The sequence below is a fragment of the Penicillium subrubescens genome (assembly GCF_028828155.1).
Source record: "Penicillium subrubescens strain IBT 31985 chromosome Unknown utg000005l_segment0_segment0, whole genome shotgun sequence".
Classification (NCBI taxonomy): Eukaryota; Fungi; Ascomycota; class Eurotiomycetes; order Eurotiales; family Aspergillaceae; genus Penicillium; species Penicillium subrubescens.
In genome coordinates, this window is record NW_026643155.1 from 886,920 (window position 1) to 914,581 (window position 27,662).

The window sequence follows — 27,662 nt, forward strand, 5'->3', positions numbered from 1 at the left end:
AAAGAAGGCCGTGAGATCTAATCGTAGGGCCACGATCGTGAATACACTGCCTTCATGAGCCTCCAACCTCACAATAACCAACGAGGCCACATACCCACATCTTTCGCACGATCGAGTGACAATTGTGCAACGCTGAGACGGTGCTTCTCCACGATACAGCAGGAAATCATCCAGGGAACAACAGCTTAGCACAGTCCTCTCCGGCGGATGGAGCGCTGTCTAATCATTTCTCTCGTTAGACCATTCCAAAAGCAGCTTCGCTTTGCTCGCTGCCATATATGATGATGTGACAGGAAGCAAGAGCGCGGGCAACTCCTCCCTTACAAGACGAGGGACCGTTCCGTCCTTCGATCCACTATTTTAGCCCGACAGATATAAAGCAATAGAGAAGTATCGCTATACTTAGTTATACTCTTATTATCGTCAAATTCTTTGGAAGGATTCTTCATTTGGGACCTCAAGCAACGGACTACGTCCAAGTCGAGGATTTCGGCTTCAAGGATATGTCAGCATGGAAGAAAGAGACAACTAATCAGCACATTTGAAGAGTCGGGATCATCTGTCTGATCTTTTTGTCCCGTTTCGAAAAGAATCAGGTACAGATTTGTCATTAGAGTAGATCACTGTTCATCCTTGCCGATCTTCCTCTCCTACCCAACTGAACGTATTTCGCGCTTATATTGATAATGCGGTACGTCATTTACTTCGAAGGTGAATTTCTGTAGGTCGAATAATTAGTCATGCGATATTTCTCTTAGAGATGACGTCTTTCGCTCTGGTCTGTGGTATGTTTCGACAGGAACGCTTTATTGGGCTGGTACTATTCCACTTTGGGACAGCCAGGGCTTAGTGCCTCTTCATAGTTCTAAACGGACCAGGGAGAGAATGACCTCAGAGACACTACTTGCTCACCTTCTTTCTCTTCCACAGCTTCCTCTTACCAATCTCGGCCTTTCTCTTAACTTTTTCCATCTTCCTCTTGGAAATATCAGCGAAGACTGGAATCCCGGTGCAAAACCCAGTGCGATGCTGTTGATAAGCTGACAAAAGAGCTTAAGCACCTTCAAAGCTTTATCCAGAACCAGTCTTACGTCCTCGGTTCGGTATTTGCTGGCAGTGGCTTTTTCCACACAGAGACACAGCAGGACAGTCATACTCAAAAGCTGCTTTTTGACTGGGCATTGATCGAAATTCCACAAAAGCGACTCGGTACCAACAGTGTAAGACCATGCATCATCCCAGCGCTATGATAGCCAAACTAACAAACCTGATTGATAGGTGTACCGCCCTGGGGCCCATAGCGGACTGCCTGTGCACTTCGGTGATGGGGTCGACCTTCAAGAGGGTCAGACATATCACAAGATTGGGAGCTCTTCAGGTTATACCACTGGGGTTTATTCTGGGCTCAAGGAAGCGATCATCCACCGAGTGCTTAACCCGCACACTAGATTGTACGAGACATTTCCGACATTGGAATATGCAATTTTCAAATCTGCGTATCCTTTTATGGCACAGGGGGACTCCGGGTCTCTGGTGTACAATGGCCTATGTGGAAATGTTGTGGGTCCTTTCTTTGCAGCATCGAAACCCCAAGGCCACTCTTATATCACACCGATTGATGATTTCTTTCAAGATATCATGAAGGTGAGCGGAGCTAGCAAGGTTCGAATGGCTTTTTGAACTAATTGCTAGGGTCTGTCTTTTGTTTGAGGGACTAGGCATACCTTAGGCATGAGCATCCCTTCGTTTAATAATGATGCTTGTTGCAACCATGAACACTTTGGTGTCTTCTTAGACCTCCACCTTTAAACCCTTCATGGCCTTTTCCATAGAAACCTCTGTAGCTATATCCGTAGCCCTAAAACCTTCCAGGCACGTGTTGGTAGATATGCTTGAAGTCGTTTCATCAGCTTATATGCCGTTTATTGTGTTGATCAGGTTTGAATTTTGATCATGGTTCTAGATAGCCAAGACCGACCAGGCATCCGGAAACATATAGTGGGTGAGCACGACTATGTAAGGTTGGAAAAGTGATGGTATATTCTTTCACTAGATCTAGATTTAAGAAAGCAGAAAATACCACAATACAACGGCAGCAATAATCGGTGAGTCGTAACGAGAAGTACATACTCCCTCGAAGCGGGCCCACCAATGATGCAATGCGCGCGATACGCCAAAATGTTCCCCGAATTGGCTTATCTGGCAGTATCCACCCCGATCACTTTTCACCTCTCCGACAAGCCCACCATCGCCAAAAGGTCTCCTCGATTTACCTGACTCTGGTCAGATATCGATCCTCTCAATCCGACAGGCCCGTCTCGTCTGCCGCGCTTCCATGCCCCGCGGCGGCCCTGGGCACTGGTGATGCGCACGCGATGTTGGAGCTTGCAAATGTTCCACCCCCGTCGCGCGTGGATCATGCTGGTCTACGCCATCCTTTTGTCGCTATGGCTGACGCTGGCGCATGGGATGCGAGACTACCAGGTCAAAGAGCTTAGGTGAGTCTCTGCCGTGTCGTGTCCGTGTCGTGTTGTGTTGTGTCGCTGCTGCACAACACTTGCCGGCATTCCCCCGGAACTGGACCCTGTGCTAATTCATCCTTCTTCCGTACGGCCCACAGACAAGAAACCGAGCGCATGTTCTACCATGGCTATGAAAATTACCTCGAGCATGCTTTTCCCGATGATGAGCTTCGTCCGTTGACCTGTGGCCCCTTGACGCGTGATAATAAGAACTCGGAGCATAACGATGTCCTTGGCAATTACTCTTTGACATTGATCGATAGTCTGTCGACCCTGGCTATTTTGTCTTCCAGTCCGGAGAGTGGCGATCGGGCATTGAGGAGTTTCAGGATGGTGTGAAGGATTTTGTTAGACTATATGGAGATGGCTCAAGTGGTCCTGCTGGTCAGGGCGAGCGGGCAAGGGGATTCGATATTGATAGTAAGGTGCAGGTGTTTGAGACTGTGATTCGAGGGCTGGGTACGTCTTCTTGACCTCGGGGAACCAAGGCTGCACAAATTTTGTCGAAATATACTGGTTGCTAACACCTTCCAGGTGGTTTGCTCAGCTCCCATCTTTTCGCCGTCGGCGAATTGCCCATAACCGGATACAATCCACCAGAACCAGAAATCGCCTATGCGAGCGCATGGGACAAGAGCGAATTCGCAGAAAGTGATCATGGCATTGTATGGGATAATGACTTTGTCTATGACGGCCAATTCCTTCGATTAGCAGTCGATCTTACACACCGTCTTCTGCCTGCATTCTACACGGAAACGGGTCTTCCTTACCCACGAGTCAACCTGCGGCATGGCATTCCATTCTATGGGAACTCACCGTTGAATACCAAATCTAGCAAAGGCAACGAGCAGAAGTCAAAGTTCGCCTATATGAAGGCGGAGGAAGAGATTACCGAGACTTGCAGTGCAGGTGCTGGTAGCTTGGTGCTTGAGTTCACCGTCTTGAGTAGACTCACTGGTGATGGCCGGTATGAGGAGTTGGCGAAAAGGGCTTTCTGGGCTGTTTGGTCCTACCGTAGCGAGATTGGACTGATTGGGTTTGGAATTGACGCGGAGTCAGGAAAGTGGGTGGGACCGTATTCGGGGGTGAGTAAATATCATCGAAGCCATCCAGATCAGAGAGAGCTAACTTTGTATCCAGATTGGTGCTGGAATTGACAGCTTCTACGAGTATGCTTTCAAGTCGCATGTTCTCCTTTCCGAGGGAGAGCGACCGCCTTTCGACCCAAACAATCCTTGGAGCATCTTGGACGATTATTACATACCTTTAACTCAAGATCAGCACTCTCCTGATGCTTTTCTTCAAGTCTGGGAGGATTCCCACACCTCTATCAACCGCCATCTTTACCGTGGCCAGGGGTATCAACATCCCCATCTCATCGTTGGCGATGTTATCACCGGTGCTACGCGAGCCTTTTGGATCGACAGCCTGAGTGCGTACTATCCAGGTCTTCTAGCTTTGGATGGCAAGATTGATGAAGCAATTCAAATTCACCTGTTGACCACCGCCGTTTGGACGCGCTTCTCGGGTCTCCCAGAACGATGGAATGTGGCCACGGGAGACATCGATGGTGGTCTTTCCTGGTACGGAGGCAGGCCAGAGTTCATCGAGTCCACTTACTACATTTACCGAGCTACCCAAGATCCGTGGTATCTCCATGTTGGCGAGATGGTACTCCGTGACCTCAAACGGCGATGCTGGACCAAGTGTGGCTGGGCTGGTCTGCGGGATGTCAAGACCGGCGAGATGATTGACCGTATGGAAAGCTTTTTCCTTGGAGAGACTGCCAAGTACATGTTCTTGCTCTTCTCCCCGGATCATCCGCTGAACAAGATTGATGCTCCATGGGTTTTCACTACCGAAGGCCATCCTTTGATCATCCCGAAGAAGACATCATCTCCCAAGTCGAATCGCCGGCCCAGTCATCGGCTTACCCACGAGCAGCAATTGGCTTCTCCTCAAGATTCTCTGACCAACACCTGCCAAGCGCTTCCGATATCATCAATGCTCGGCGTATCATCCACCGCATCCCGGTCTGATATCTTCCATGCGGCCAGCTTGGCACGGTTACATCTTCGGCCTCATCGTGGCATTGGCGAGGGTGCCATCGTGGCAGACTCACCGGATCACCCCAGCGTATCGGTATCTGACTTGACCTCGCCGACCAACTATACTTTCTACCCGTGGACATTACCACCCCAACTCGTCCCCTTCGACGGCACCAGCGCGCCCATGGCCATCCGCCCAACCCTTGATATCTCCTTCCCCTCTCTCCCCGGCGGCGTCAACCTCGGCTCGGGCGCTCTCGAGCGCGTGCGCGACGGCATCTTCGTAAAGACCATTGGCGGCCTCCGACTCAGCATGATCCAGGACGTCCCGCTCGTCGGACAGACCTCCGGCACAGGCACCTCCGAAGACGAAGACGGATATCGCGTGCAAGTGATCAACAACGTGCCGCTGGGCAAGGATGAGAAGGTATATCTCTCGCGCCAGATCACCTTTGACGTCGTTGATCCATACGACCCGAACTTCACCCGGGTTCGCGATTCCACGGTGCTAGACCTCGTCATTGACGTTCTCGCAGACCCCTCTCGCCGCCGCAATGGCTCAACTGCTCCGCGAGCTAGCCAGCCTGCAGCAGAATATTCAGCACAGGACAACCGCCGAGCTGTCCCGGCCTCACCCAACGAGAGCGGAGCCGTCCACGCCCCCGACTCCACTATGAAGAGTATGCTGTCGAACCTGCTTGGCTCTGTCTCCGCGCTGATCAGGGATGATCCTGACGAAGAGGCTCCGCTGAGGCTGAGTCTGCCCGCGACTATACCTACGGGCGTCGGCGCTGCGCCGCTTCCAGATGTCGAGGACGCATCGACAATGTCGGTCTTCGGTAGCCCGTCCACCAGCCGTCTATCCTGGTCTAGTATCTACTTCGCCGGCGAGCTCTGCACGGAGCGTATCCTCCGCGACATCGCCCAAACCCACGAAGTCCTCGTCGTCAAGCGCGGTGGCTGCACCTTTTCCCAGAAAATGCGCAACATTGCCGCGTTCCGGCCAGGTCGGTCATCTCTAAAGCTCGTCATCGTCGTCTCCTACGACGAAGAACCGTCCACCGCCAATCCCGGATCAGATCAGGGTCCCGATGGAGAATCAGACTCTATGCCGGTAGCACCCCTCGCCGCCCTCCGCGCCGAAGGCTCTCTGATCCGCCCGCACCTCGACGAAGCCCAAATGACAGCCAGCGGCATCCCGCGCAATAACCCCCTCAGCATGGTGATGGTAGGCGGCGGCGATGAAACGTATGCATTGTTGCAGGTCGCATCGGGGGTGGGTATTAAGAGGCGGTTTACCATGCGTTCGCGAGGCGTGCCTATTACGAATCTGTACATACTTTAAAATGCATGTAGGAGGTATATACCCGGTGATGAGATGGGTTATGTGGTTTTGGTCTTTCTTTAGAGGAGACGGATGGTTGGTTGTGTAGCTGTCTGTGTACCGATGGTGTCCTCTGTGTTCTGGTCTAGCGGGTACCCCTGAGGTGAGCCGATCTTGGGATCTGAGGATATCATGAACAGCTTCTTGCGGTAAATTGTATAGTGTCTGGTGTTCATGTATCATATATCGCAAGCAGACCCAAGCTAGTACGTATACATTCTCTAGATGCTCAGATCTACTGAATCAAAATATCTTATGCAGTGACGTTCAATTCATTTCATTTTTTCTATAAGAACATCCAATCCAGAGTCCAAGACCAATTTGACCCCCCAATTCTGGAGTCAAATCAAACCTCGGCCTCCTAGTTCAAGTGTATCCAACTCTCTACTCCAAAGCAATACACTCAATCTCAACAGGCACACCCTTCGGCAACTGGTGCACAGCAACACAGCTACGAGCCGGCTTGTGCACAAAGAACTTTTCATAGGTAGCGTTCATCTCAGCAAAGTTGGCCATATCAGTCAAGAAGACATTGACCTTGACAATCTTGGACACCTCGGAACCGGCGGCGGTCAGAATGGCCTGGATGTTGTTGCAGCAGGCTTGGGTTTGCTCGCCGATGGTGCCGGTCACCAGGGTGCCGGTGGAGTCGGCGGGGATTTGGCCAGAGACGAAGATTGTGCCGTTGGCGCGGATTGCTTGGGACTGGAAGAGAGGGAAAAGAGGTGTTAGTTGGGTTGGTCTGTGGGAGAGGTGGGGTGGGATATGGAAGGGAGGGATTGAGTATGAGGGAGGTTGGTTTGTGCGTGTTTAGGAGGAGAGACGTACGTAGGGGCCGGCAGCTGTAGAAAGAGATCAAGTTAGCAATTCAGTTCATCAAAGCAGTCAATTCATGCTGAAGAGCGTGTGTGACACCCGTGAGGCAAGACAAGCCGAGCTCGGAGCTAGACCGGAGTAGCAAAGCAAAGCAAAGCACGTACGAGGGCAGGCATCCTTAGCAGTGATGGAAGACATATGGGCAGACATAGCTGGTAGGAATTGAGGTCGCAAGGGACTGGTAATGGTAGAAGGGTTGAAAGTGCGAGTAAGAGCTGAAAGACGAGAAATAGATCGCAGCATGGTGGGAAGTAATAAAGGTGGAGTGGAGGGGGAGGGACGGAGTACTGCCGTCGGGCCCCGCTCTTTTGGGGGGGGAGAAGTTGATTATGGGAGAGTTTCCCGAGGAGAATACAAGATTCGGAAAACATCGGCTCTTTTTGGAGGTGCGGAGTGAGGGGTTATTATTATTATTAGATGGAGATTTGGATTTAGTAATTAAAAGGGTATTAGGATTGGAGTAACTGGGTCATGCACTTGTAGAAATACAGTTGAATTGAAAAGGATACAAGGTAAAAATAGGTATGGCTAAGGATGGGTCGTTTCATCGTAAAGTGTTGCTGTTCAGTGCTCGCTGTGCGCCAGGAATAATAGTGGAAGGGAATAATCAAACACAGATATCCAGGGGGTAGCAATAGGGTGGTTGGATATCAAATAGGGCGGAAGGGTTGATTAGGATTTGCCCTGGTTGAGATGCGCCAGTTGCTGCATCAAGCTGGCCGTCTCCTCAGCGGAATAGCCAAAGAATACCGGTCCGTTGAAGGTGACGTGCGTAGGGACTTGAGGTTTGGTATCGGTCTTGGGAGGGCCATCTTCCACCTTCGCCGCATCATGCTCGGCAGTCTCGCCCTTGCCCACATTGTCAAAGTTACCCCAGTTAGACCAAGGGGACTCGAGATGAACAGCGGGAGCTGGTGCGGGAGCCGGGGCGGGGACGGAAGGACTAGCAGCAGGCTTGGCCTTGGGGGCATCGTGACCGAAAGGACATCGACCTGCTGGTTTCGCCGGTGCATCGCCGGGTGACTGGTTCAAGGGATCGACGGGGACAGCGTCTGGAGAGATCGGTCCAGATGCCGATCCGGGGAATGGGATGGAAGAAGCCGGGGGCTGTTCGGTGATTGGAACGGGGATTCCCCAAGGCCGGCTTGGGGATTCGCCAACTCGAACTTCACGAAGGGGACGGTCGAAGCGACTCTCGCGATCCTCGACTTCATGTGTGGGTGGTACTGGAGTCACCGGGTCGACTTCCTCGGCCCATTTCTCGACTCGTTCTGGAGATGCGGAGTGGGCAGATCGGCCCTCACCCTCGCCTTCAACCTGGCCATCGCCATCACCGTTGGTCTCGCGCTCCGGCAGGAAAGCCTGGTGTTTTGCACTGAGGCCACTGATCATGTTGATCAGGCCGCCGTACTTGGCATCCAGCTGCCGCATGTTCTGTGGATCTCTCTGGTATCGCTTCACGCAGATGGCATGGCTCCGTGGGATCTCATGTTTATGTCGCTCGACGTATTCGGCAATCTCTTCGGGTGAGTGCTTGTCCAGGTATCGAATGGGGCATCGCGATACGGGGCATCGTCCTTGGGAAGATCGACCAACGGAGGGAGTAGTACTGGAGCGACGCTCTTCCTGATCGGCATGGATCGGATCCAAGTGATCGTGTCCACAGGTATCGATCTGGATTTTAGGTCCTCCGTCACTTCTCTTGGATGACGCCATGTCGCTGCCCGGACGTGGAGACTTAGGTTTGGAAAAAGGACAGTGCAGACTGCCCTGGGTTCCGTTGGTAGTAAAGTCTTGCTCCAAGGAAACCGAGGGGTCCGGACCGCGAGCGAAGAGGCAGGAGTTCTCGGAGGATATCTGAGACAGGCCATCCGAACGGAGCAGAGCCTTGTACCCTTTGACCCCGTCCACGATGGCCCGCATTGAATTTTCGTCTACGTTTTGGTGCGAAACGAGCGTCTTCATTATTTCCATTGAATTCAACGACTGTTCTTCGACGGGCGGCTTGCTGTGGACAAGCCCCTCACACAATTGTTTCTGTTGATCCAATAACCTTTGCTGTACCTCCATCGCATGAGGTCTATCTTGAGGTGGCAGTAACCTTGTCACATTTGTATACTGGAAGAAGAGGTTTCTCATTAGCATTCAAGTCTTGTCAATGTCAGATGTGAGGAACAAGTGAAAACAAGAAGTGAAGGTAATGTCTCATCGGATAATACATGTTAATCCGTCATCGCCACAAAAGAGTGACTCCTGATCTAGAGCTAATCAAATTCTCTCGTCATTTGAGACATGGTAGGCTGGGAAGTGCCAGGCCTGGGAAGATGGGCAAAGGGAAATTGAACGAAAACAACAGATAGGAAAGGGGTAAGTACCTGTTTGAACGCCTCATCGGTATACTTCTTGAGATCATTGTGTCTGTGAGTAAGTCGGTAGAGGGTTAGTAGCAGGGCATCGAATGCTTTGCCCACAGCCTGGAGCTGATCCTGGTGCAGATCCGGCTGCGGCTGCAGCTCCTCGGGAATCGCTGCAGGAGACATGATTGCAGGATAGCACCTATTGATTACAAAGTGATAAAGAGCTTCATTGGAATGGGAGATGACCAGGGCCACGGGGGATGATACAGACACCCGAATGAGGATGATGGAGAAGGGGAGAAACTGGGAAGGCAGACATTTTATAGCTGGATGGGCCGACGCCGGAAAAACGTTAAGCGAGATGGTCCGTGTGGTTGTCACGTGGTGGTCGGCCATGGATCGTTCCGGGGCTCAACTGACATTTCAGATCCATCACCTTCTGTATTAATCAATGAGGATGGCAAATACAAGGATAGTAATATTAGAGGAGGCATTGGGTAAGACTATCTTCAGTGGTTATACTCGTGTTTTGAAATATTTGCAAAATGACCTGTTCAGTAGTAGAAACCAATGATTGATTCTCCTTTCTACCCGATAAGCTTCGTCAGACAAATTGAATATATATCTCCATCTCGGCAGTTTCAGTAACAAAGAACTCGAATTAACCAACAACAAATTTCGGATAGTAAACACAGACTTCTTAAATCGCCTATGGAGACAAATAGTCTTTCCGACAACCAAAATTCTTGCATAAAAAACCAAACTAATCTAACAAAACGGAATTGCGAGGTTGTGTTACTCTCACTTAACTCTCACCTCTCCATCCATGATCCCAACAACTTCCCCCTCGACTTAACACCTTCCTTCTGCTTTCCCCTCATGTGTCCATAAATCCCAACTCTCTCCAACCAGCCCTGCCGGGCTAGCTCAATCGGTAGAGCGTGAGACTCTTAATCTCAAGGTTGCGGGTTCGACCCCCGCGTTCGGCTATTCCTACAGAAAACCTGAGATCATTTTTTTTGTTGCATCGAAATTGGTGCAGGGGAAGTGGAGATGCGTTTTTTTGGCCTCGAAGAAATAGAAGATGACGAACAACCTGGATGAAATTGAATCAACTGTGACCTGGAATGGACGTGGTTAGCAAACAAAGCATCGGTATGAGTGGGGGAAGCTTCATGAATGTGGTAGGGTTGGTGGAAGATGGTTGACGTGGTGGATTCGTAGATGGGATGAATCAGATGTATATAGAGTCGAGATCAGATGAAAACATATCGAGATAGTGTCTAAGCTCCTTAGCTTTATCTGTTATCTTTCCATTTCTTTGTCAAACAAAAGCATTGACCCCTCGGTCTCGAATGCTCTGTCTTGCATACTCCATGCACGCCCGCACGATTGAGAATGTACTCTCACCGTTTTGACCCCTCCAACATAATAACCAGTCCTATACACACAACATCCGAATACCCAAGTCTAAAGCACATCGGATTGATGGTCGGAAGTACTGTACTCGTACAACAGACACACAGCGACAGTGTAGTGCAGATCACTATGTACTATCTGCCCCTCATCCCGGCGCCACCAAATCAGCTCCCCACTACGGAGTAGTATCACTGCAGTAATCGTGTACGGTCTACGGCTGCAGAACAGAAATATGTCCATCTAGTCCAATGTTGTTTCACTCGCTAGCTCTGCAGTCTGTCATACCGTAGTGCTAGCAACGGCCGTTGCTGCGAGTTTCAGATTATCGATCGTAGTGCGTCGCCACCATAAGCATAGTGACACTTGTTATTACTGCAGCTGGTATCTGTATGAGTCGGATTGTTGTATGAATTTTTCAGTTACGGTTGACTACGAAGCGATCAAACCTCGATGCTGTAAATACTATGCGTGTTCCTACACTCGACGCAGCAACGGAACCCAAAAAGAATATCGCACGAAGAGTGTAAACACTAAACAACCGTGGCCTGATGAATCAATGGAGCCTCTCCACCCTTGCCCACCATCCCACCATCTAGCGTCCACGATCAGACACCCTCCCACCCACGGGCAAGCGGGCCGCCCGGTCTGGACTATCGGAACCAAGACAGACGAACTAAAGATCAGGGTTCTAGACAAAGCAGTCGGCGGATTATCGGTATTATTTCATGGTTTTCTTTCATGAGTCATATCTCGAATATGCCTACTCGAGTCTAGCTGCTGACTTGTCTGGATCGGTAAAAAGTCTAGATAGAGGTCTAGATGCATCATAGATATCGATAAAGTAAAGTGTTGCATACAGGGTTTAGTATGTACCGCTGTACCTTCTGTTCAAAGAAAAGGACCTTTGTAGTTAGATATCTAGTTACTAGAACTGAGTACTGTATGTAATACTAAGTGTCCACCAAGTCTCTAACATTTCCCTCTTTTGTCAAAAAAACCCCCAGCTAGTAGCCGATCGGACTCCCCGTATGGTGTGATGGGCAGAACCTGTTCCCAGGGCATCCGCTGATTCGCCCGGGCCGAACAAGATGGCGTTCCGTTAGTTAGGAGACTAGCTTCCAGCCCTAAGTTGAACACCGTACGGACGACGGAAGTCCATGAAAGAAGGAGCGAGGATCAGAAACACGAAGATCCTAGTCCAGCTAGTAAATGCAAATTAAATCCTTCTCTTACCTAGGACTTACACTCCCCAGCCTCCACGCCTGTAAAAAAACAAATAAAAAAAAGTTTTTACATAGCAAAAGTGGCTGATTTGCGCAGATCAGTACAAAAAGAATGAGCCCGCCGAGGCCCGCAGCGGGACGGGCCCCCAGCAAGCCAGACTGGAGAGGTTGGGTAAGAGACTAGGACTGGGTTCTACAAGGAGCTGCTGCATGTGCGGATTCTAGAAAGCGGCGAGAACAGTGTGAAGGATGGCGTGACGGGTGTGTTACGACGGAGGGGTCACCGCTGGATCTGGATAGAGTAGTTGGTATTGTCTTACACTTTGTAAAAGATAATTAAATTGTATCATTTCCTATAGCTATGAGTGGTCTTTTCATTGTTATTCGTACTTCATACTTAGTTCTTATACTATACTATAATGTGCCTGCCTCTCTTCTAGGCAGCGGGTGTAATAATCCAAGGATCGTACCTTTTAGAAATAATTTTGTTCCGTCACTTAAGGAGATCTGTCCGAAAGGTGATTAGGTACTGGCACTAAATAGATGATCGCTGCACAGACCGCAATCTGACCGCTGGTTGATCGGGAGTCTTCTTGCAAGATTATTCTGTACATCTTACTAGTAGTAATTATGGTTGATATTCTATTTTGTAGACTTGAGATCTACTTCTACGATTATATGATACTCATGGAATATAATAAAATTGAAAGAAAGAAATACAAATTACACCGTCCAAACATACAATCCCAATCTAGAACTTCACTGCCCCGCCGAGGGGCAACTTGTGCTTATCAACGGGCCCCGTAATTTTTCAACCTACCGAACTTTTTTTTTTCTTTACCACTTTAAATTTTTTTTTTACTTTACTTTTACTATCTTTACACGAACTCCGACCTTTGCTACACCCCTCCTCGTTTTTTCCACCCTAATCCCATTCATCCCACCCCCTCCCTTATCCTCCTCCTTATCCTTCTTCTCCTCTTCTTCCCCCTCCTTCTTTTCTTCCCTTTCTCTCACCATGTCCACCCAACCCTCCACCCTCCCCGATGCCTCCGCCCAAGTCCCCGGACACTCCGCCGCCCATTCCTCCAGCGCCGCCGAACTCGCCAGTCTTAAAGTAGGCCTGCGCGCCGCCCTGCGCCAATTCCCGGACTTCCCCTCCCCCGGCATCCTCTTCGAGGATATCCTGCCCATCTTCGCCGACCCCAAGCTGCATGAAGCTCTCATCCGCTCGCTCGAGCTGCAAATCCTCGAGGCCTATGGTGGCCAGAAGCCTGATGTTATTGTTGGCTTGGAGGCGCGGGGTTTCCTGATGGGTCCTAGCTTGGCGCTGCGTCTGGGTGCGAGCTTTGTGCCGGTTCGCAAGCAGGGAAAGTTGCCTGGTGCTTGTGTGACGCAGGCTTACGAGAAGGAGTATGGTCAGGATTTCTTCCAGATGCAGGAGGGTGCTATTAAGCCTGGTCAGAAGGTTATTGTTGTGGATGATATTATTGCTACTGGTAAGTTGAGACGTGTGGATCGTATACTATATGCCTCTGCTATACCTTGATCTATACCTTATACCTCGTATATGGTATAGTAAAATGGGTATGGTATGAGGCTATATACGATACCTAAACTACTCCCGCAAAACTCCTCTTCCAACCCATTCTAATACCCTCTTTCTAGGTGGCTCCGCTTGGGCTGGTGGCGAAATGATCCGCAAGATGGGCGGTGACCTGCTGGGCTTTATCTTCCTCCTCGAGTTGGAGTTCCTCAAGGGCCGCGACAAGCTCCCCGCTCCGGTCCACACTCTGCTTTCTGGCCAGGCCTAAGCAGTTTTTGTTTATTCATCCACTGTGCATCTTCGTCAATGTTGATCCTACGACCTTTTTCTCCATCCGGCATGTTTCCTGCATCTCGCAGTCTTCATAACGTTTCAAACGGCTTGATTCGATGCATGCCACTTCCCCTCCAACCCAACTCTTGAAATAAAAGTGTCATTGTGTCTGTCTCCGTGTTTCAAATCCTTTCTCTCTCTCTATCACACCGATCTTCCTTCTCCTGTGACCAGCATTCGATCCGAGCCCTTTTCGAAACTTTGGGTTTTGCATCTGGCGGTGTACAAAACCCCACCGAGGCATATCCCGCACCCGCCACTCCCGGACTCATATTGAATATTGAATTTGGACTCCCCGGGCTATCCGAGTCTTTTCTAATTTTGGAGGGTGGATTGGATCATGTCTTCGGTTTCCACAGGATTGGGGAGTTTTGACTGATTACTCGTGAGATCGAGGATTGTTCGTGGGCTTGTTTCTTACCATACGGAGGACATAATATTTCTCTCCTCTTTGCCTCTGTGTTTATTTTCCATCTTCATCTTTTTTTTATCATTCTGGGCGGGAGTAGAGCGGGCTCAGATCCCGCCTCTTTTGGAGAATCTAATATGTGTTCTTTCCCCCATATGATTCTGGTTGTGGTGGTGGTGGTTGTGTTTAATTCTTGCTTCCTTCTCTGATAGAGAGATACTTTTGTGTGGTGAAGGTACATATTAATCTTCCTTGCATGTTGAAAACTGTTGATATGGGATCGATGGAAGGTGGATATTTGGCTAACTCCAATGCAACTTGCTGCGCTATGCTATACCACTTTCCAAACTTATCCTCCAGTCTGTATAGTTTGTAGTATGTCTATCACGACTCTCAAAATTATTCCCTGATCATTTCTTCCCCCTCACTCCTTAGGAATAAACCTCCTTAACACATCCTCCAACCACCGCCCACTAACCCCCAACTCCTCCGCCTCCCGCATCGCCCGATTCATCCTCGGAATATACTCAGCATTAGGCTTCGATACCACCACCCGTTCTTCATCCACATAAACCAAAACCCTCACTTTTCCTTTTCCTTCCCCTTGTTCTCCATCCTTCTCCCAGACCTTCCTCGCATCCTCATCAAGCCACTCCACAGCCCCGGCATCAACATACCACTTATTATAATCCCCCTCTCCCTGCTCCCTCGGCCGAATATCAACATCAATCCCCTTCCCCCCCTCACCACGACCAGGTGAATCCTCCGCCTCCCGATCAACCCCCTCATACCCATCCAAGATCCTCTCATCACCAACATCCATCTCATAAAGAACCCCGAACACGCTATCCTCTTCTCCCGAGACAGGAATCTTGTCCGCGGCCGGACTGGTCTGCGAGGAGATACGCAGACCTGGCGGCGGGAGCACGTTCGCGTAACCTGCTTCATTGATGTGCCAGCGCCAATGGCGGAGGGAGGCGATTGCGAGGGGTTTTGCGGAGTGGGTGGGGTTTATGGTGCAGCGGTGTGCCATTTGGGTTGGGGAGAGGTTGGAGCCGTAGGCGAAGTAGAGGTGTGGCCTTTTTTGGGGTAATTGGGATACTGTGGGTGGTGGGGGATGGCATTTCGTGGCGGAGAGGAGGAGGAGAGTTTCCGTTGGTTGAGGGGGGTTGTTGGTGGTTATGTGCATGTTAATTTGCATGGTGATGGTAAAGGTATGTTTTTGGTGGTTATAGAGAGGAGATGTTGATATTGTGGTTGTTTGAGGCAGTGGTTTGGTGCGGGGAAGGACTGGCTGTGGTGGGATAGACCTGGAATTCGGGCTGAGTATACCGAGACAGATGATTGAGGGTGGGGAGGGTTTTTACATACACCGAGCTGTTATGTTTGAAGCCTAGTCTACTCAAATCCTGTATAGTTGTAGTCGAAGAGAATTGTTGCAGGAAGGAACTCGGGCAAATGCCCAACTGCGGGGAGGAATAACGTGCTTGAGTGAGTCAGCCCTGCACGAGAGGAAACTAAGTTAGTTAGTTAGGGTAGTATCACCTATACTACTATGACCCCGAGTCTGGAAAGAGAGATTTAGGTACCTGTAATAACCTTACTAAAAGAGTAGAGATAAAAGTTAACATCCCCATGCACCGTGGTACCTTGTTTAGTTGTCAGAGATCCGAAGTATAATCCAACGGGTTCATAATTGACATTGACTCATTGAAGCAATCTTGCCCTGAAGACAGTTAGTTCTAATAGTAGAATGGTATACTCAGTATGCGATAAGCTTATATTGACATACAAGAAAAATCAAACATAAGTATCATGTCATTCATTGCTAATCCAATCCAATCATGTACCAAACAGAATGAGATGATGATATTACGTGTTCATGCCCGGTATCCTTAGAACCATCGATCAATCGCTAGAAACACAACACAATAGGAAAAGAAAGGGGAAAAAAAAGAAAATATGGAATGGAAAGACCAAGAGGAAAAAGGCCAGCTCCCTAGAATGATACATGACCAACAAACACCCTTTCTTCCACTCCACCACGACCACACTTGACTGTCTTCACTTCAGTCGGTTCTCAACGCCGTGGAATAGTCCCACTCATTCGACTCCCCACGCCAGCCATCAAACTCTGCTTGACGATAGCATCCGCAGCTGCCGCAGCCGCAAGTCTTTCCTTCTGACGACTACGATCCCGCAGATATCCCGCCGCCTCGGGCCTCATACGCAAGATCCGCAAGATCATATCATCATTAGGATCAGCCTGTGCCTCGCGCCGCTTCTCCTCCTTCACCTTCTTCATAGTCCCCAAGTTCCGCGACAGCATGATACTCTTTGCGCGACGGGCAGCCGGCACGCCTAACCCACCATAGACACCCGCCGCACCTAGATGAGGCGGCGCAGAGGCGCGGTTACGATTAGCCTGTTGACGGTTCACGTTGGCCGAGGCCATGCGCTCTGATGTACGGATTAGATTCTCCGTTGGCTCGAAGTAGAAGAAGTTCAGACTTTGGATCTCGTGGTACTTTGGAGATTTGAGGATGTCGATGGGGACACCGCCTGCCTCGCCGGTTTCTTCGTCGACGGCGTGGAAGAAGTTTAAGAGTAGCACGAGCCAGCGTGAGACTATGTCGACTTCTTGCATGGTGAGTGGCTTTTGGTGCGAGGGTTTGTCGGAGAGGGGTGGGACGAGGAGGCTTTCGATCGTGGCGAGGACTTCTTTCCAGAGGCGGGCCATGACCATGCGCATGGCTTCTCCGGTGAGGGTTTTGTTCATGATGGCAAAGTTGTCGTTAAAGTAGTTGAAGAGTGGGTCGAGGGCGTTCTCAACGTCGGCGGGAGTTGGGCCAGTAGAGGTTGGTTGTCCGCGATTGCGGTTCAGGAAGTTGGATACGGTGGACATGCTGATACCGCGTGAGAGAAGAGATTTCAACGTCCTTCGAGACAGACAGTGACTGATATAGGCAGAGAGCTGTAGAAGATGAGTTAGTTCTAATTGTTCGAGCGTGAAACATGGAAAGCAACAAACATACCTTCTCAGTAATCCTCCGAGTCATGTCCCTCTCCGTGCGCTTAAGGGTACGGAAAGCCTTGCCGAAATAGAACTGAATGTCATCACGCTCTCCCTCCATACTCACACGAAGTAGAAGCCGTCCCTGGGTATCCAGATCGAGCCAGTACTCCCGCGGTAGGAAATCGCTGAAGTGGACAGGATCCAGCTTGATCGATGTCCGACCAACGTAATCGTGGTCACCTACTGCATCCCAATCCCAGATCGTCGCGATGATATTCAGGGGACCCTGTGTCGTAATATCGACGGCATCTTCCCATCGCGGGTTGAGGTTGTTGTAGATAATGCGCGTCTTGGAAATCCGCTTTTGGTACTCGTCGGCCAAGACTACGTATGGATCGCTGCCACCGTTCATGTCGCAGGCCTTAAGGTCTTCTGCCTCCACAACCTTAATCGTGAAGACGTATGTAGTGGACTTGCGGACTTTCTTCAGCTGTGGTGGGGTGTGCTTCGCGATAACATCGGCACATCCGTCGACGTTGATTTCGCGCTCGAGTCGGTCTAGTTGCGTGAGAGCATACTCGATGTTGTTCAGCTTCACCAGGGACTACAGCGCCAGTGGTTAGATAAAATTGACCTTCCATGCTGTTGCCAGAAAGTTGAAAACATACCTCAGATGAGAACTGGAATGGCTCGATCTTATCCTTGTTCGTCCATGTGTCCTTGGCGAATTGCATCAGTTTCTCTTGAGTGGTCTGATTCAAGGCCGCTTCTTGCTCTGGGGTGAGACGATCCATCTCACGGGCAAACATCTGCTCCAAGGATTCACAGTACTTTGCAACACCTTTGCCCATAGAGTTTGACAGAGCGGTCATGAACTTGGCGTACTGAAGATCGTCATCCCATTCCAGCCCAATCAGGTTCTCCACCACCTGATTGAAAGACCGGAAGATATCAATGACCGATACACTGTGTCGGTTGTCCTCTGGAACGACTTCGGCCAACTCGCCTCCATGAACAGTGAACTTGTCTTGCCGAATAGCTTGATTGACCCACTCCATGACACTTTCATCTGTCAGACGGAGCCATCGCCAGACAAACTCTTCCAAAAGACTCTCAACATGGAATGGGAACGGGGTCCTACACAACTGATCAGTATGGTCATAACTTGAAAACAAGGGCCCGGTTGTCCTTACTCGGGAATAGTGTTTGTGAAAAGACGTCTGATCGTAGCAAGTTGCTTGTACAGATCAAAACCGTCTTCAATATCAATCTCCTCGCCCTCGGACTTGGCGTGCTCAATGATTCGAGCGACCATTTCGTGCGCGTCCTCCGCAAACATGGGGAGAATATTGACGCATAGAGTGAGATGAGGGTTGACCCTATTGACTGTTAGACCTCGTCCTCCAAAAGTAAGATACGAATGACGTACCCCATAATCTCAGGATTATTCCGGTATCGCTTCTGAATCTTCTGTGCCAGCTTCGAAATTGCATCACCTAGCTGGATTACATTATCAAATCGCCACGACTCCTGGTCGACAGGAATCAACTGGCCGATGAGGCTCTGATATTTCTCCGTAGCCTTCTGCGCAAGACCATCCTGCACATACGAGGAGAAACGGTCAATATCCGCGGGATCCTCTGTATAATTCGGATCCATTTGAATGTGATGCTCGAGAATGTACATTACAGGACCAATTGGGCGGGGCTTCGCCTCGAAACAGTCCATCATCACGTCGTAAAGTTCACGCAGCAAGGCCTCGTGGATTTTGGATAGGAGCTGCTGCATGGTCTGCAAATCATGCACGCTCCATTTCCGTCTATCAAAGACAGAGGAGGCCACGTAGCTACTGCGCTTGGCCCGCGGCTCGCTACTGGGCGATTCTTTCACAAATGTAAATGCCGAATCCAGGGTGTTGAGGTCAATTTCAGAGTCCACATATTTGGACTGAATGACGTCGAGGAACAGCACGATACGCGAGAAATTGGGAATCCGCCAGCGGAGACATATTTCGTTAAGCATTTCCGTAGACTGCTTTGAGAGTAATTTCATGGATGGCGTGTCCGATGTAGCCTGACTTGCTTCGATTTCCCGATCGCGCAGGTCGTGGGTCAGCGTCTGGTTCAAGATGAACCTGTACACCCCCCGCGGGTCTGACGGAATGAACGTATATGTGTCGGACTCCTCAGAGTCGCCATCGGCCCCGCCCAGCGAGAGCGAGCTGAAATCAACGGATTGATCAATTGCATAGGACGTTCGGTCTCGAGGTGAGGACAAGTCGTCGCTGACAGAGGCATTGAATTGCGGCAGAGCTCCAGGAGTGCTCTTGGCAAGTTCTGGATTGGACTGCACGATTGCAAGCATCATTTGCGACAAATCGGGACCTTCGCTCTTCTTCCAGCTTTCAAAGGCCTCGTCCGTCTCAAAGTCCTCTCTGCATAGCGTCTTTCGGGTGTGAAGGCTTAACTGTGTTTGATAGGTCTTCAGATCGCGAAGAGCTGCCTTTTCAGTCCAGACTGACTTGTGTTTGTCAATCTCGGACTGGGCTTGGAGAGTCGTCATCCCAAAGATCTTGGCCACATGTTGCACCAAAGGCATGTCTTTCACATCGTAACTCAGTGGAGCGAGGACCTCTGTCGTCGATGTCGGGCCATTTGAATCCATCAAGTCCTGATCCTGCAGAAGAAGCTTGTTCTCTAGCACCGTCAAGCGGTTTGCAAGCTCGGGACGGTCCTTGGCCCAGTCATTACTCTTGAGTATCAGCGCCAGGAGGCGGACAAAGAGCGCAACGTGGCGATCCACCATGAGCTTCCAGCTATCATCTTCCTGTTCCTTACCCTTGCTCAGCTCTTTGACGGCGTTGGAGTAGAAGATAAGGAGCAGATCCTCGGCACGGCGGTCTTTCTCCATGCGCTTGCGAAAGGAGTCCTCCTTGAGCACATTGAGAAAGACAGCAAACGTGCGCACCACCAGGTGATCCTGGTATTCCTTCTTCTTCTCCCTTCCCATCAACACTCCCGTCAACCGTTTCTCCAGCTCCGACACAAAGCCATGTGGAATCCTGGTGCTCTTCGAGTCCCTGACCAGCGAAAAGTCACTCATCAAATCATGGATCGAGGTTGAGGACCGCTTCGGCCGCGCCGGCGCGGCTGGTGCAGTTTGGATGCGACGGGTTCGAGGGTGTAGTAGGTAGGTCAGGTAGGCTACGCGCAGCGCATGGCTGCTTGCGATAGCAGGCGTAAGAGGCCGACGGCGCGAGAGAGACGAGTTGCGCGAATGGCGACCGTCATTCTGAAGACTGTTTATCCGTCGGTTGACTCCTCGGGACTGACTAGATGCCGTCGACATGAGGCGCTTGTCTGAATTTGTGTGAGGTTCGGAGAGAAGAGCAAGTGGAATGCGGGACCATGGATGGAGATGGACGCAGACCACCAGCCGGTGCGCGTTAGAGGAACGACTTGGGTGGGCCCTTTTTGCAGATTTGAGAAAGCAGCTGTTTTTTAGAGTCTGAAAAGTGTAAACACACTTGGCCGAGCTGGAGGGGGCTAGGGGGGCTTCAAAACGTTTCGAATGTTTACTGAAGGAGAAGAAAGGAGGGGGAGGCAGATGAAACAATCAAAGCTGCCGAACTAACTGACGTAGGCGCCCGGACCAAAAACAATGGCCCTGAATTTAGAGCGCAGAACTATGCAAGGTGAAAGAAAAAAGCTACCTAAACACTAACTTGCTAAATATGCGCTGCCTGAATACCGTTTACCGGCTTACTGGGTTTGTTGGTATTTCATGCAGGGCTCTGGCCTTGCAGGCCCTCCCTTTAGAGCCCGATCTACGCAAGGGTACGCTGGTCCTATACCAGTGTACATGGGTCTATGTAGATGTATACAGCGCATTATTGTCAATGGATCATCCGTTGATGCCCAATCTCCTCACTCTCACACCATTTGGATTGTGCCATCCATAATAGTTGCGACAGCTGTCTCGGTCTCAATCGACGGTCGAAAGATCCCAAGGGAGCCACTGTGGCTTTAGCCTCGGTGCGGCCCCACTGGGACTCACCAGTTGTTCATAGCACACGAAATAGAAGGAATGAGTCTGGAAACTAGAGAGTACTCTGTAAACAGTGGATGAATATGATCGGACTTCTTTATTTTTCTCTTGGACTGATCCAGCCTGTGTCAAACAGCCAGAAACACTTTCTTGGCCATGGACTATCAGACCCGCAAGTGACGCCGAATATAGGAAACAAAATCGGATTGGTATTTACACACACACAACACAAAAAAGGAAAAGAGAGAACGAGAGGATTGGAATTACCACTTGTCCTCACCAGCCTTGCAAGCCTATAAGGTAGAGAGTGAGTTAGCTTGTATCCGATATCCACACAGAGTCCTTGGTGGGACCTTGTAATGTATAGGGCTATGTGCGTACCGGCACAGCATTGGGACCACCCAGTTCCTTCTCCAGACCATCAACATAGGCCTTGGGCACACTGGGCTTGTCGGGATAGTAAAGGCTGACAACACCGCACAGGCTCAGGAAGGCTGCAACGAACACTCCGAGGTGGAGGAAGCCCTTGCCGGAGCTAACGTGGGTGTACTGCTCGGGACTGAAGACACCGAGAATCTCGTTGTCCTCGTGGACCGGCTCGCCGAAGTTACGCTTCTCTTGCTTGTCCCACCATCCGCCGTAGGGATCTCTGAACTGACGCTTCACGCGGGGAGGGTTCTGGTAGTTGCCATTCTGGATATGTCCGTTAGCATCCGCCAATTGATCCGCTCGGCGCAACGGCGCAGCCATCGCTATATGAGCAGTGTCGTACCTGGTGGGGGTCCTCAATCTCGGCAGCACGGAGGGCTGGGATCTGGGAGAAGGATGCGCGGGGGGCAATGGCACTGCGGGCAGCAACCTGGGGCAGGCGCCGGGCCAGGATCCGTTGGGACAGCATCTGTGGGGGGAATTGAGAATCAGTAACACCGTACAAAAGACCCAGAATCAATTCCAAATCGAAGAGGACACTCACTGCTCTGCCAAAAGATCGTTGAACGTGGAGGGTGAGAAGGCAGGGGACTTGGGGGGAAGGTTGTAGGGTCGATGATGGAACGGATGGAGGTTTGCGGTACTTGTGGCCTGAGGCAGAAACAGGCATCCACGCGCGGCGCGCTTACAAGTTGTAGTCTCGCCCCGACGAAAAAACCACTTCCTCACGCATTCCCACCATCCTGCTCATTTTTCCGTCCCCATCCACGCTACCGTGCCGATAAGCATGCCAAACTTCGGGTGGCACCTTGACTCGATCAGCTCTACTCGTTGATGACAAAATCGCCTACTCCGACCACGTCATTGTTAGGATACCTGGGGTCAACTCTCCAGAAGGCCCCTGTCGTCTGCGGCTTCAAGTCATGCAAAACGGCAGCCCGAACGGCCCATCACCTGAAGATGAAGTTCTAACACCCGTTCCGGATTCTCCACGCCTCGAAGAAGCCATTTTGGAAAACCGGGATGATTCGACCCCTTCCGAGGAGGTCCCTTCGGCACCCAAAGACGATGAACCTACCCATCAACTAGAAGGTCCGCCATCCAAGAAGCGACGACTTACAGATACTACTCCATCGCGTCGGACTACACCCAGGCCACCTTCACCACCATGGAAGAAGGTCGGGGTCGATGGACCGACATCGTTTACCGTGGAGGGCCGACGCAGGTCTTCGCGGACGAACGCGATCCCACTGGAGATGCAGCCTCAATCTGGCAAACGGCAGACGCGCGCAGCACAAAATCAATATGTCCAGAAGAATGCTCGTGATGGTACAAAACCTGCCACATCGTCCCCATTGGCGGTGACGCAGTCGCGTGCTGCTGGGGTCAATGGGAAGGTTGGTGGCAAGGTCACGACTAATGGATCCCCCAAGACGGGATCTACAAGAAGCGTTGCCACAGGGAATAAACAGCCAATCTCACAATCTCCAGCGCCGAAACCCTCGAACCACTCCCGCGCGCGATCCCGAAGCTCCGCGAACCCCCCACGCGCCCCTCGTCCTAGTACCCACGGCGCCAGCCCTCGTCAACTTCGCGATCGCCCCTCGCTTTCGGCGACATCGCCCGGCGCCGGTGATGGGTTAGACTATACTTATAACAATAAGGAGGGAAGTGATGAAGGTACCATCAAGGTCCCGCGACTGCGAATCAAGGTGAAGAAGCCGGTTCTGCCGATCCGACACCCTGGCCACGTTTCCAACAAAAAATACGAGTCATTCCGACAATGGGTGGAAAATGAAGATGCCCCTAGCCTGTTGTCATCCGAGGAGGCTCTCGAAGAGGCGAGGAGACGATGTGAAGTGGTTGATGCAGCACAGCCTGGAGGCCCATTAAGCTCAGAGGTCTGCTCGGCATACATTACAGACCAGCAGGAGGAACCCCCTCCACAATACTCGCATCACGATCATCTCGTGGCGCATGCGCTATACTTCCAGAAGCTCTTGGATAAGGAACACAAGCGGCACCGACAGATGGCCAAGCTGGTCGCTCAATGGTGCGCCGACGCGTATCGGAAGCGTCACAAGAACCCGGAAGACATCCTTCGAGAGCAGCAGGAGGAAATGCGCGGGAAGCGGAAGCAGGTGGCCAAGGATCTTCAGAAGATGTTTGATCTAGCGCGCGCCGAGATTGACCGAGCACGTCTTGCCCGCTGGGAAGAGGAACGGAAGGTGCAAGACCAGCAGGCCCTTGACCGTGCAATCAAGAAATCCACGATGCTCTTTGAGAAGCGTCGATCTGAGATTCTGGGTGAAGTCAACAGCGATGCCCCCGCTACAAGTGACGATGACGGAGAGGCTGACTCGGATTCCGAGTTGGACTCTTCCGATTCTGACCATGAGAGCAACATGTCAACTTCGGAATCTGAAACTGACGAGGAAGCTAATATTGATGATGATGCTGCATTGACTGCCGAGGAACTCCGACTAAAGTACGCGAATTTGCCAGCAGAAGACACTCTAGACGAAGTCTCTGTGACCTCTGGCATACCAGCGTCAGCCATCGACAGTGAGGCTACTCCGGCTCAACTGGATGACGTTGATTCTGTTTTAATGGACGATAGTGATGAGTCAACGGACATGGATGATGATATGGGTGACAGCGACGAGGAAGCGGAATCAGATGATGAAGAATCCGAAGAGGGCAGCGATGATGATGGCGCCCCCGGACTTCTTGGCTTCTTCTCTTCCAAGGATCTTCCTGCATCCAAAGAGGACGAGGAGGGAGATGGCGAAGCAGCGGATGATGAAGATGTCAACTTCGAGGACCCAGACGAAGTCTCTCTAATTCCTAATGGCCATGACTCCTCGCGCGAGGGAACTCCCATGGAGGTTGTTGAGGCTTCTGCTGAAGCCACCCCGATTGACACTGAAGCAACCCCAATTGACACTGAAGATGCCTCAATGGTTGACACTCCAATGGAGGATCAAGGCCAATCGACCGAATCACCAGCACATTTCGAACTTACCACCGCTTCCGAAACTCCAGCTCCAGCGGAAGAACTCGCCGAATCCCAGTCAATGGACCTGGAGCCGATTGTTAATGGCACGCGACCAAGTGGGGAACTTTCTAGTGAGGCATCGCCCGGCACTTTCGCAACCAAGCCATCCGAGCCAGAATCTGTATCTTCATATGAGCCTGCGCTAGAGAAGGCGCTGCAAACAAGTCACTCGCCTGCTCCCGGCTTGAAGACACCCATTCCGCATCTCTTGCGCGGTACGCTACGTGAGTACCAGCATTACGGTTTGGACTGGCTTGCCGGTCTCTATAACAATCATATCAACGGTATCTTGGCCGATGAGATGGGTCTTGGTAAAACCATTCAAACCATTGCCCTGCTCGCTCATCTCGCTGTTGATCATGGCGTCTGGGGCCCCCATCTTGTTGTTGTCCCAACCAGTGTCATGCTCAACTGGGAGATGGAGTTCAAGAAATGGTGCCCTGGCTTCAAGATCATGACTTACTATGGTAATCAAGAGGAGCGCAAAGCGAAACGCCGAGGCTGGACTGACGACAATGCTTGGAATGTGTTGATCACCTCATATCAACTAGTCTTGCAGGACCAGCAGACTCTTAAGAGGAGAAACTGGCATTACATGGTCCTTGACGAGGCGCACAACATCAAGAACTTCCGGTCGCAGAGATGGCAGGCTCTTCTGACTTTCCGTACACGGGCCCGCCTTCTCCTGACTGGTACACCGCTTCAGAATAACTTGACGGAGCTGTGGTCTCTTCTCTTCTTCTTGATGCCTTCAGATGGTGATGGCAATGGTATCGAGGGCTTCGCAGACCTCAGAGACTTCTCCGAGTGGTTCCGACGACCAGTCGAACAGATCCTGGAGCATGGAAGGGAGACTATGGATGACGAGGCTAAGCAAGTGGTCACCAAGCTTCATACCGTTCTGCGCCCTTACATTCTACGTCGTCTCAAGGCCGATGTCGAGAAGCAGATGCCTGGCAAGTATGAACATGTGATCTACTGCCGACTCTCAAAGCGTCAGCGATTCCTCTACGATGGATTCATGTCCATGGCCCAGACGAAGGAGACTCTTGCATCAGGCAACTTCCTTTCCATCATCCACTGTCTCATGCAGCTCCGCAAGGTTTGCAACCATCCCGATCTCTTCGAGACAAGACCGATTTCCACGTCCTTTGCCATGCCACGATCCGTTGCTACGGACTACACTGTCAAAGAGTCCTTGGTTAGACGGCGTCTGCTCTTTGACCATCCTCTCACCAAGGTTGATCTGGACTTCCTCAATCTCGCCCCGGTGTCAAGAGAGGATATCTCACGAAGACTCGCGGATGATAGCATCCGGCTGATGGCATTTGCTCCGTTCAAGGCCCTGCGTGAACGTCAGTACAACCGAACCAACTGGCAGATGACCTTTGACGGATCCACCATGGAGACGACCCTACAGTCTCTGGAGAACGCTACTCGGAAGCGGAGAATGGCTGAGCTCGAGCGGTGCCTGTACTTTGAATCCAAGCGCCACGGTCGCCGACCAGTATATGGCAGCAGCCTGATCGAGTTCTTGCGAGCCGGTACCAACAAGGAGCACGCGCTATCCAATGCCCCTCTACGAAAGAGCAATATGGCCGAGTGGCTGTCCAGCCGGTCGTCCGTTCTTGCGTCGATGATTCTGACGATTGAGGAGCGCTCTCTTGAGATGGATAGCTACGTTCAGAGGTTCGCCTGCGTTACTCCTGCGGCCGTCGCTGCAGGGACCACTGAGGCTGCCTTGACGCCTGTCGAGACTCGTCTTCTCACCAATACTTCCAAGGAGCAGCCTTACGACCCCTTCCACGAAGCACGCATGCGCCTTTCCATCGCGTTCCCAGACAAGAGATTGCTACAGTACGACTGTGGTAAGCTTCAACGGCTTGACAAGCTGCTGCGCGACCTCAAGGCTGGTGGCCATCGCGCCCTCATCTTCACGCAGATGACCAAGATGCTTGATATCCTGGAGCAGTTCCTCAATATTCACGGGCACCTATATCTCCGACTCGACGGAACTACGAAAGTTGAGTCGCGTCAGATGCTCACCGAACGGTTTAACAGTGACCCTCGAATCCTAGCTTTCATCCTGTCTAGTCGATCGGGTGGCCTGGGTATCAACCTTACAGGTGCCGACACCGTCATCTTCTACGACCTGGACTGGAACCCAGCGATGGACAAGCAATGTCAAGACCGTTGCCATCGTATCGGACAAACTCGCGACGTGCACATCTACCGATTCGTCTCCGAGTACACCATCGAGTCTAACATTTTGCGCAAGGCCAACCAGAAGCGCATGCTCGATGACGTGATCATCCAAGAGGGCGAGTTCACCACGGATTACTTCACCAAACTTCGGGAAACAGAAGCTGCCACAGAAACCGAAGACACCCGTGATGGCAACGACGAAGCCAGTGCTGCCATGGATAGGGTCCTAGGCAACCGAGTTTCTACCGGCACGAAGGCCTTCGAGCAGGCCGAAGATAAGGAAGATATCGATGCGGCGAAAAACGCGCAGAAGGAGCTTGAACATGCGGACGATGGCGACTTTGAGGATCGCACTCCGTCCCATGGCACGCCCGCTCAGGCTGGTACGCCACTCGCGGTCGGCGACGAGGGCACGTTGCATCCCGATGGTGCAAATGCAAGTGCCGGTGGTGTAAGTGCCGTGACCGAGGTTGCCGGAGATGCGGAACAAGAACCGTGCCACATCGACGATTATCTTCTCCGCTTTATGGAATGGAACATGCGTGATGAGCCCCTGGTGTTACCCGTGGACAAAAGCAAAAGGAGGTCCAAGAAGGGCAAGGAGCACCGGCTCAAACGACGCCGTTGAGTCCCCTTACTCCTGTACTCCTGACTGGCTTGCATTGCAGTCAGTGGCGGTCTTTTTTTGGAGGAGTCACGGGGATATTTGCTCTTTCTTCAAAGAGGGCGTTTTTTCGGTGGTCTCCGCTTCCAAACGTTTCACCGAGTTTCATCTTCCAATATTGTCCTT

General features: G+C 51.2%; 9 protein-coding genes across 9 annotated transcripts; 3 read left to right on the forward strand and 6 right to left on the reverse strand.

The window, feature by feature from the left end:
• Positions 1-900: 900 nt before the first annotated feature.
• On the reverse strand, positions 901-1,354 carry N7473_006849 (uncharacterized protein; the record flags this gene model as incomplete). Its single annotated transcript, XM_057152789.1, has 3 exons — positions 901-1,029; positions 1,092-1,244; positions 1,268-1,354. The coding sequence occupies 3 exons, from the start codon at positions 1,352-1,354 to the stop codon at positions 901-903; spliced, it is 369 nt and encodes a 122-aa protein (XP_057007127.1).
• An 888-nt stretch (positions 1,355-2,242) lies between these two features.
• On the forward strand, positions 2,243-6,219 carry N7473_006850 (uncharacterized protein). Its single transcript, XM_057152790.1, has 5 exons — positions 2,243-2,498; positions 2,621-2,750; positions 2,786-2,981; positions 3,057-3,607; positions 3,663-6,219. The coding sequence occupies exons 1-5, from the start codon at positions 2,365-2,367 to the stop codon at positions 5,913-5,915; spliced, it is 3,264 nt and encodes a 1,087-aa protein (XP_057007128.1). The 5' UTR covers positions 2,243-2,364; the 3' UTR covers positions 5,916-6,219.
• Positions 6,220-6,338: 119 nt separating this feature from the next.
• N7473_006851 (Protein mmf1) lies at positions 6,339-7,073 on the reverse strand (the record flags this gene model as incomplete). Its single annotated transcript, XM_057152791.1, has 3 exons — positions 6,339-6,659; positions 6,783-6,796; positions 6,935-7,073. The coding sequence occupies 3 exons, from the start codon at positions 7,071-7,073 to the stop codon at positions 6,339-6,341; spliced, it is 474 nt and encodes a 157-aa protein (XP_057007129.1).
• A 429-nt stretch (positions 7,074-7,502) lies between these two features.
• On the reverse strand, positions 7,503-9,370 carry N7473_006852 (uncharacterized protein; the record flags this gene model as incomplete). The annotated part of the gene is made up of 2 exons (XM_057152792.1): positions 7,503-8,948; positions 9,206-9,370. 2 exons carry the CDS (start codon positions 9,368-9,370, stop codon positions 7,503-7,505), a joined length of 1,611 nt encoding a protein of 536 aa, XP_057007130.1.
• Positions 9,371-12,847: 3,477 nt separating this feature from the next.
• Positions 12,848-13,643, forward strand: N7473_006853 (adenine phosphoribosyltransferase APT1; the record flags this gene model as incomplete). The annotated part of the gene is made up of 2 exons (XM_057152793.1): positions 12,848-13,328; positions 13,498-13,643. The coding sequence occupies 2 exons, from the start codon at positions 12,848-12,850 to the stop codon at positions 13,641-13,643; spliced, it is 627 nt and encodes a 208-aa protein (XP_057007131.1).
• An 898-nt stretch (positions 13,644-14,541) lies between these two features.
• N7473_006854 (gamma-glutamylcyclotransferase family protein) lies at positions 14,542-15,318 on the reverse strand (the record flags this gene model as incomplete). The annotated part of the gene is made up of 1 exon (XM_057152794.1): positions 14,542-15,318. One exon carries the CDS (start codon positions 15,316-15,318, stop codon positions 14,542-14,544), a length of 777 nt encoding a protein of 258 aa, XP_057007132.1.
• Positions 15,319-16,197: 879 nt separating this feature from the next.
• N7473_006855 (C2 domain protein) lies at positions 16,198-20,481 on the reverse strand (the record flags this gene model as incomplete). The annotated part of the gene is made up of 5 exons (XM_057152795.1): positions 16,198-17,091; positions 17,153-17,737; positions 17,802-18,270; positions 18,327-18,512; positions 18,563-20,481. 5 exons carry the CDS (start codon positions 20,479-20,481, stop codon positions 16,198-16,200), a joined length of 4,053 nt encoding a protein of 1,350 aa, XP_057007133.1.
• Positions 20,482-21,443: 962 nt separating this feature from the next.
• On the reverse strand, positions 21,444-22,279 carry N7473_006856 (uncharacterized protein; the record flags this gene model as incomplete). Its single annotated transcript, XM_057152796.1, has 4 exons — positions 21,444-21,473; positions 21,562-21,873; positions 21,953-22,078; positions 22,154-22,279. 4 exons carry the CDS (start codon positions 22,277-22,279, stop codon positions 21,444-21,446), a joined length of 594 nt encoding a protein of 197 aa, XP_057007134.1.
• Positions 22,280-22,532: 253 nt separating this feature from the next.
• On the forward strand, positions 22,533-27,500 carry swr1 (putative SNF2 family helicase/ATPase (Swr1); the record flags this gene model as incomplete). The annotated part of the gene is made up of 1 exon (XM_057152797.1): positions 22,533-27,500. The coding sequence occupies one exon, from the start codon at positions 22,533-22,535 to the stop codon at positions 27,498-27,500; it is 4,968 nt and encodes a 1,655-aa protein (XP_057007135.1).
• Positions 27,501-27,662: the final 162 nt, after the last annotated feature.

Coding starts and splice junctions, on each gene's coding strand:
- N7473_006850 (XM_057152790.1), top strand. CDS start 2,365: ATGCGCACGCGATGTTGGAGCTTGCAAATGTTCCACCCCCGTCGCGCG. Junction 2,751..2,785: donor AGAACTCGGAGCATAACGAT/GTCCTTGGCAAT, acceptor ATTGATCGATAG/TCTGTCGACCCTGGCTATTT. Junction 3,608..3,662: donor GGGTGGGACCGTATTCGGGG/GTGAGTAAATAT, acceptor CTTTGTATCCAG/ATTGGTGCTGGAATTGACAG.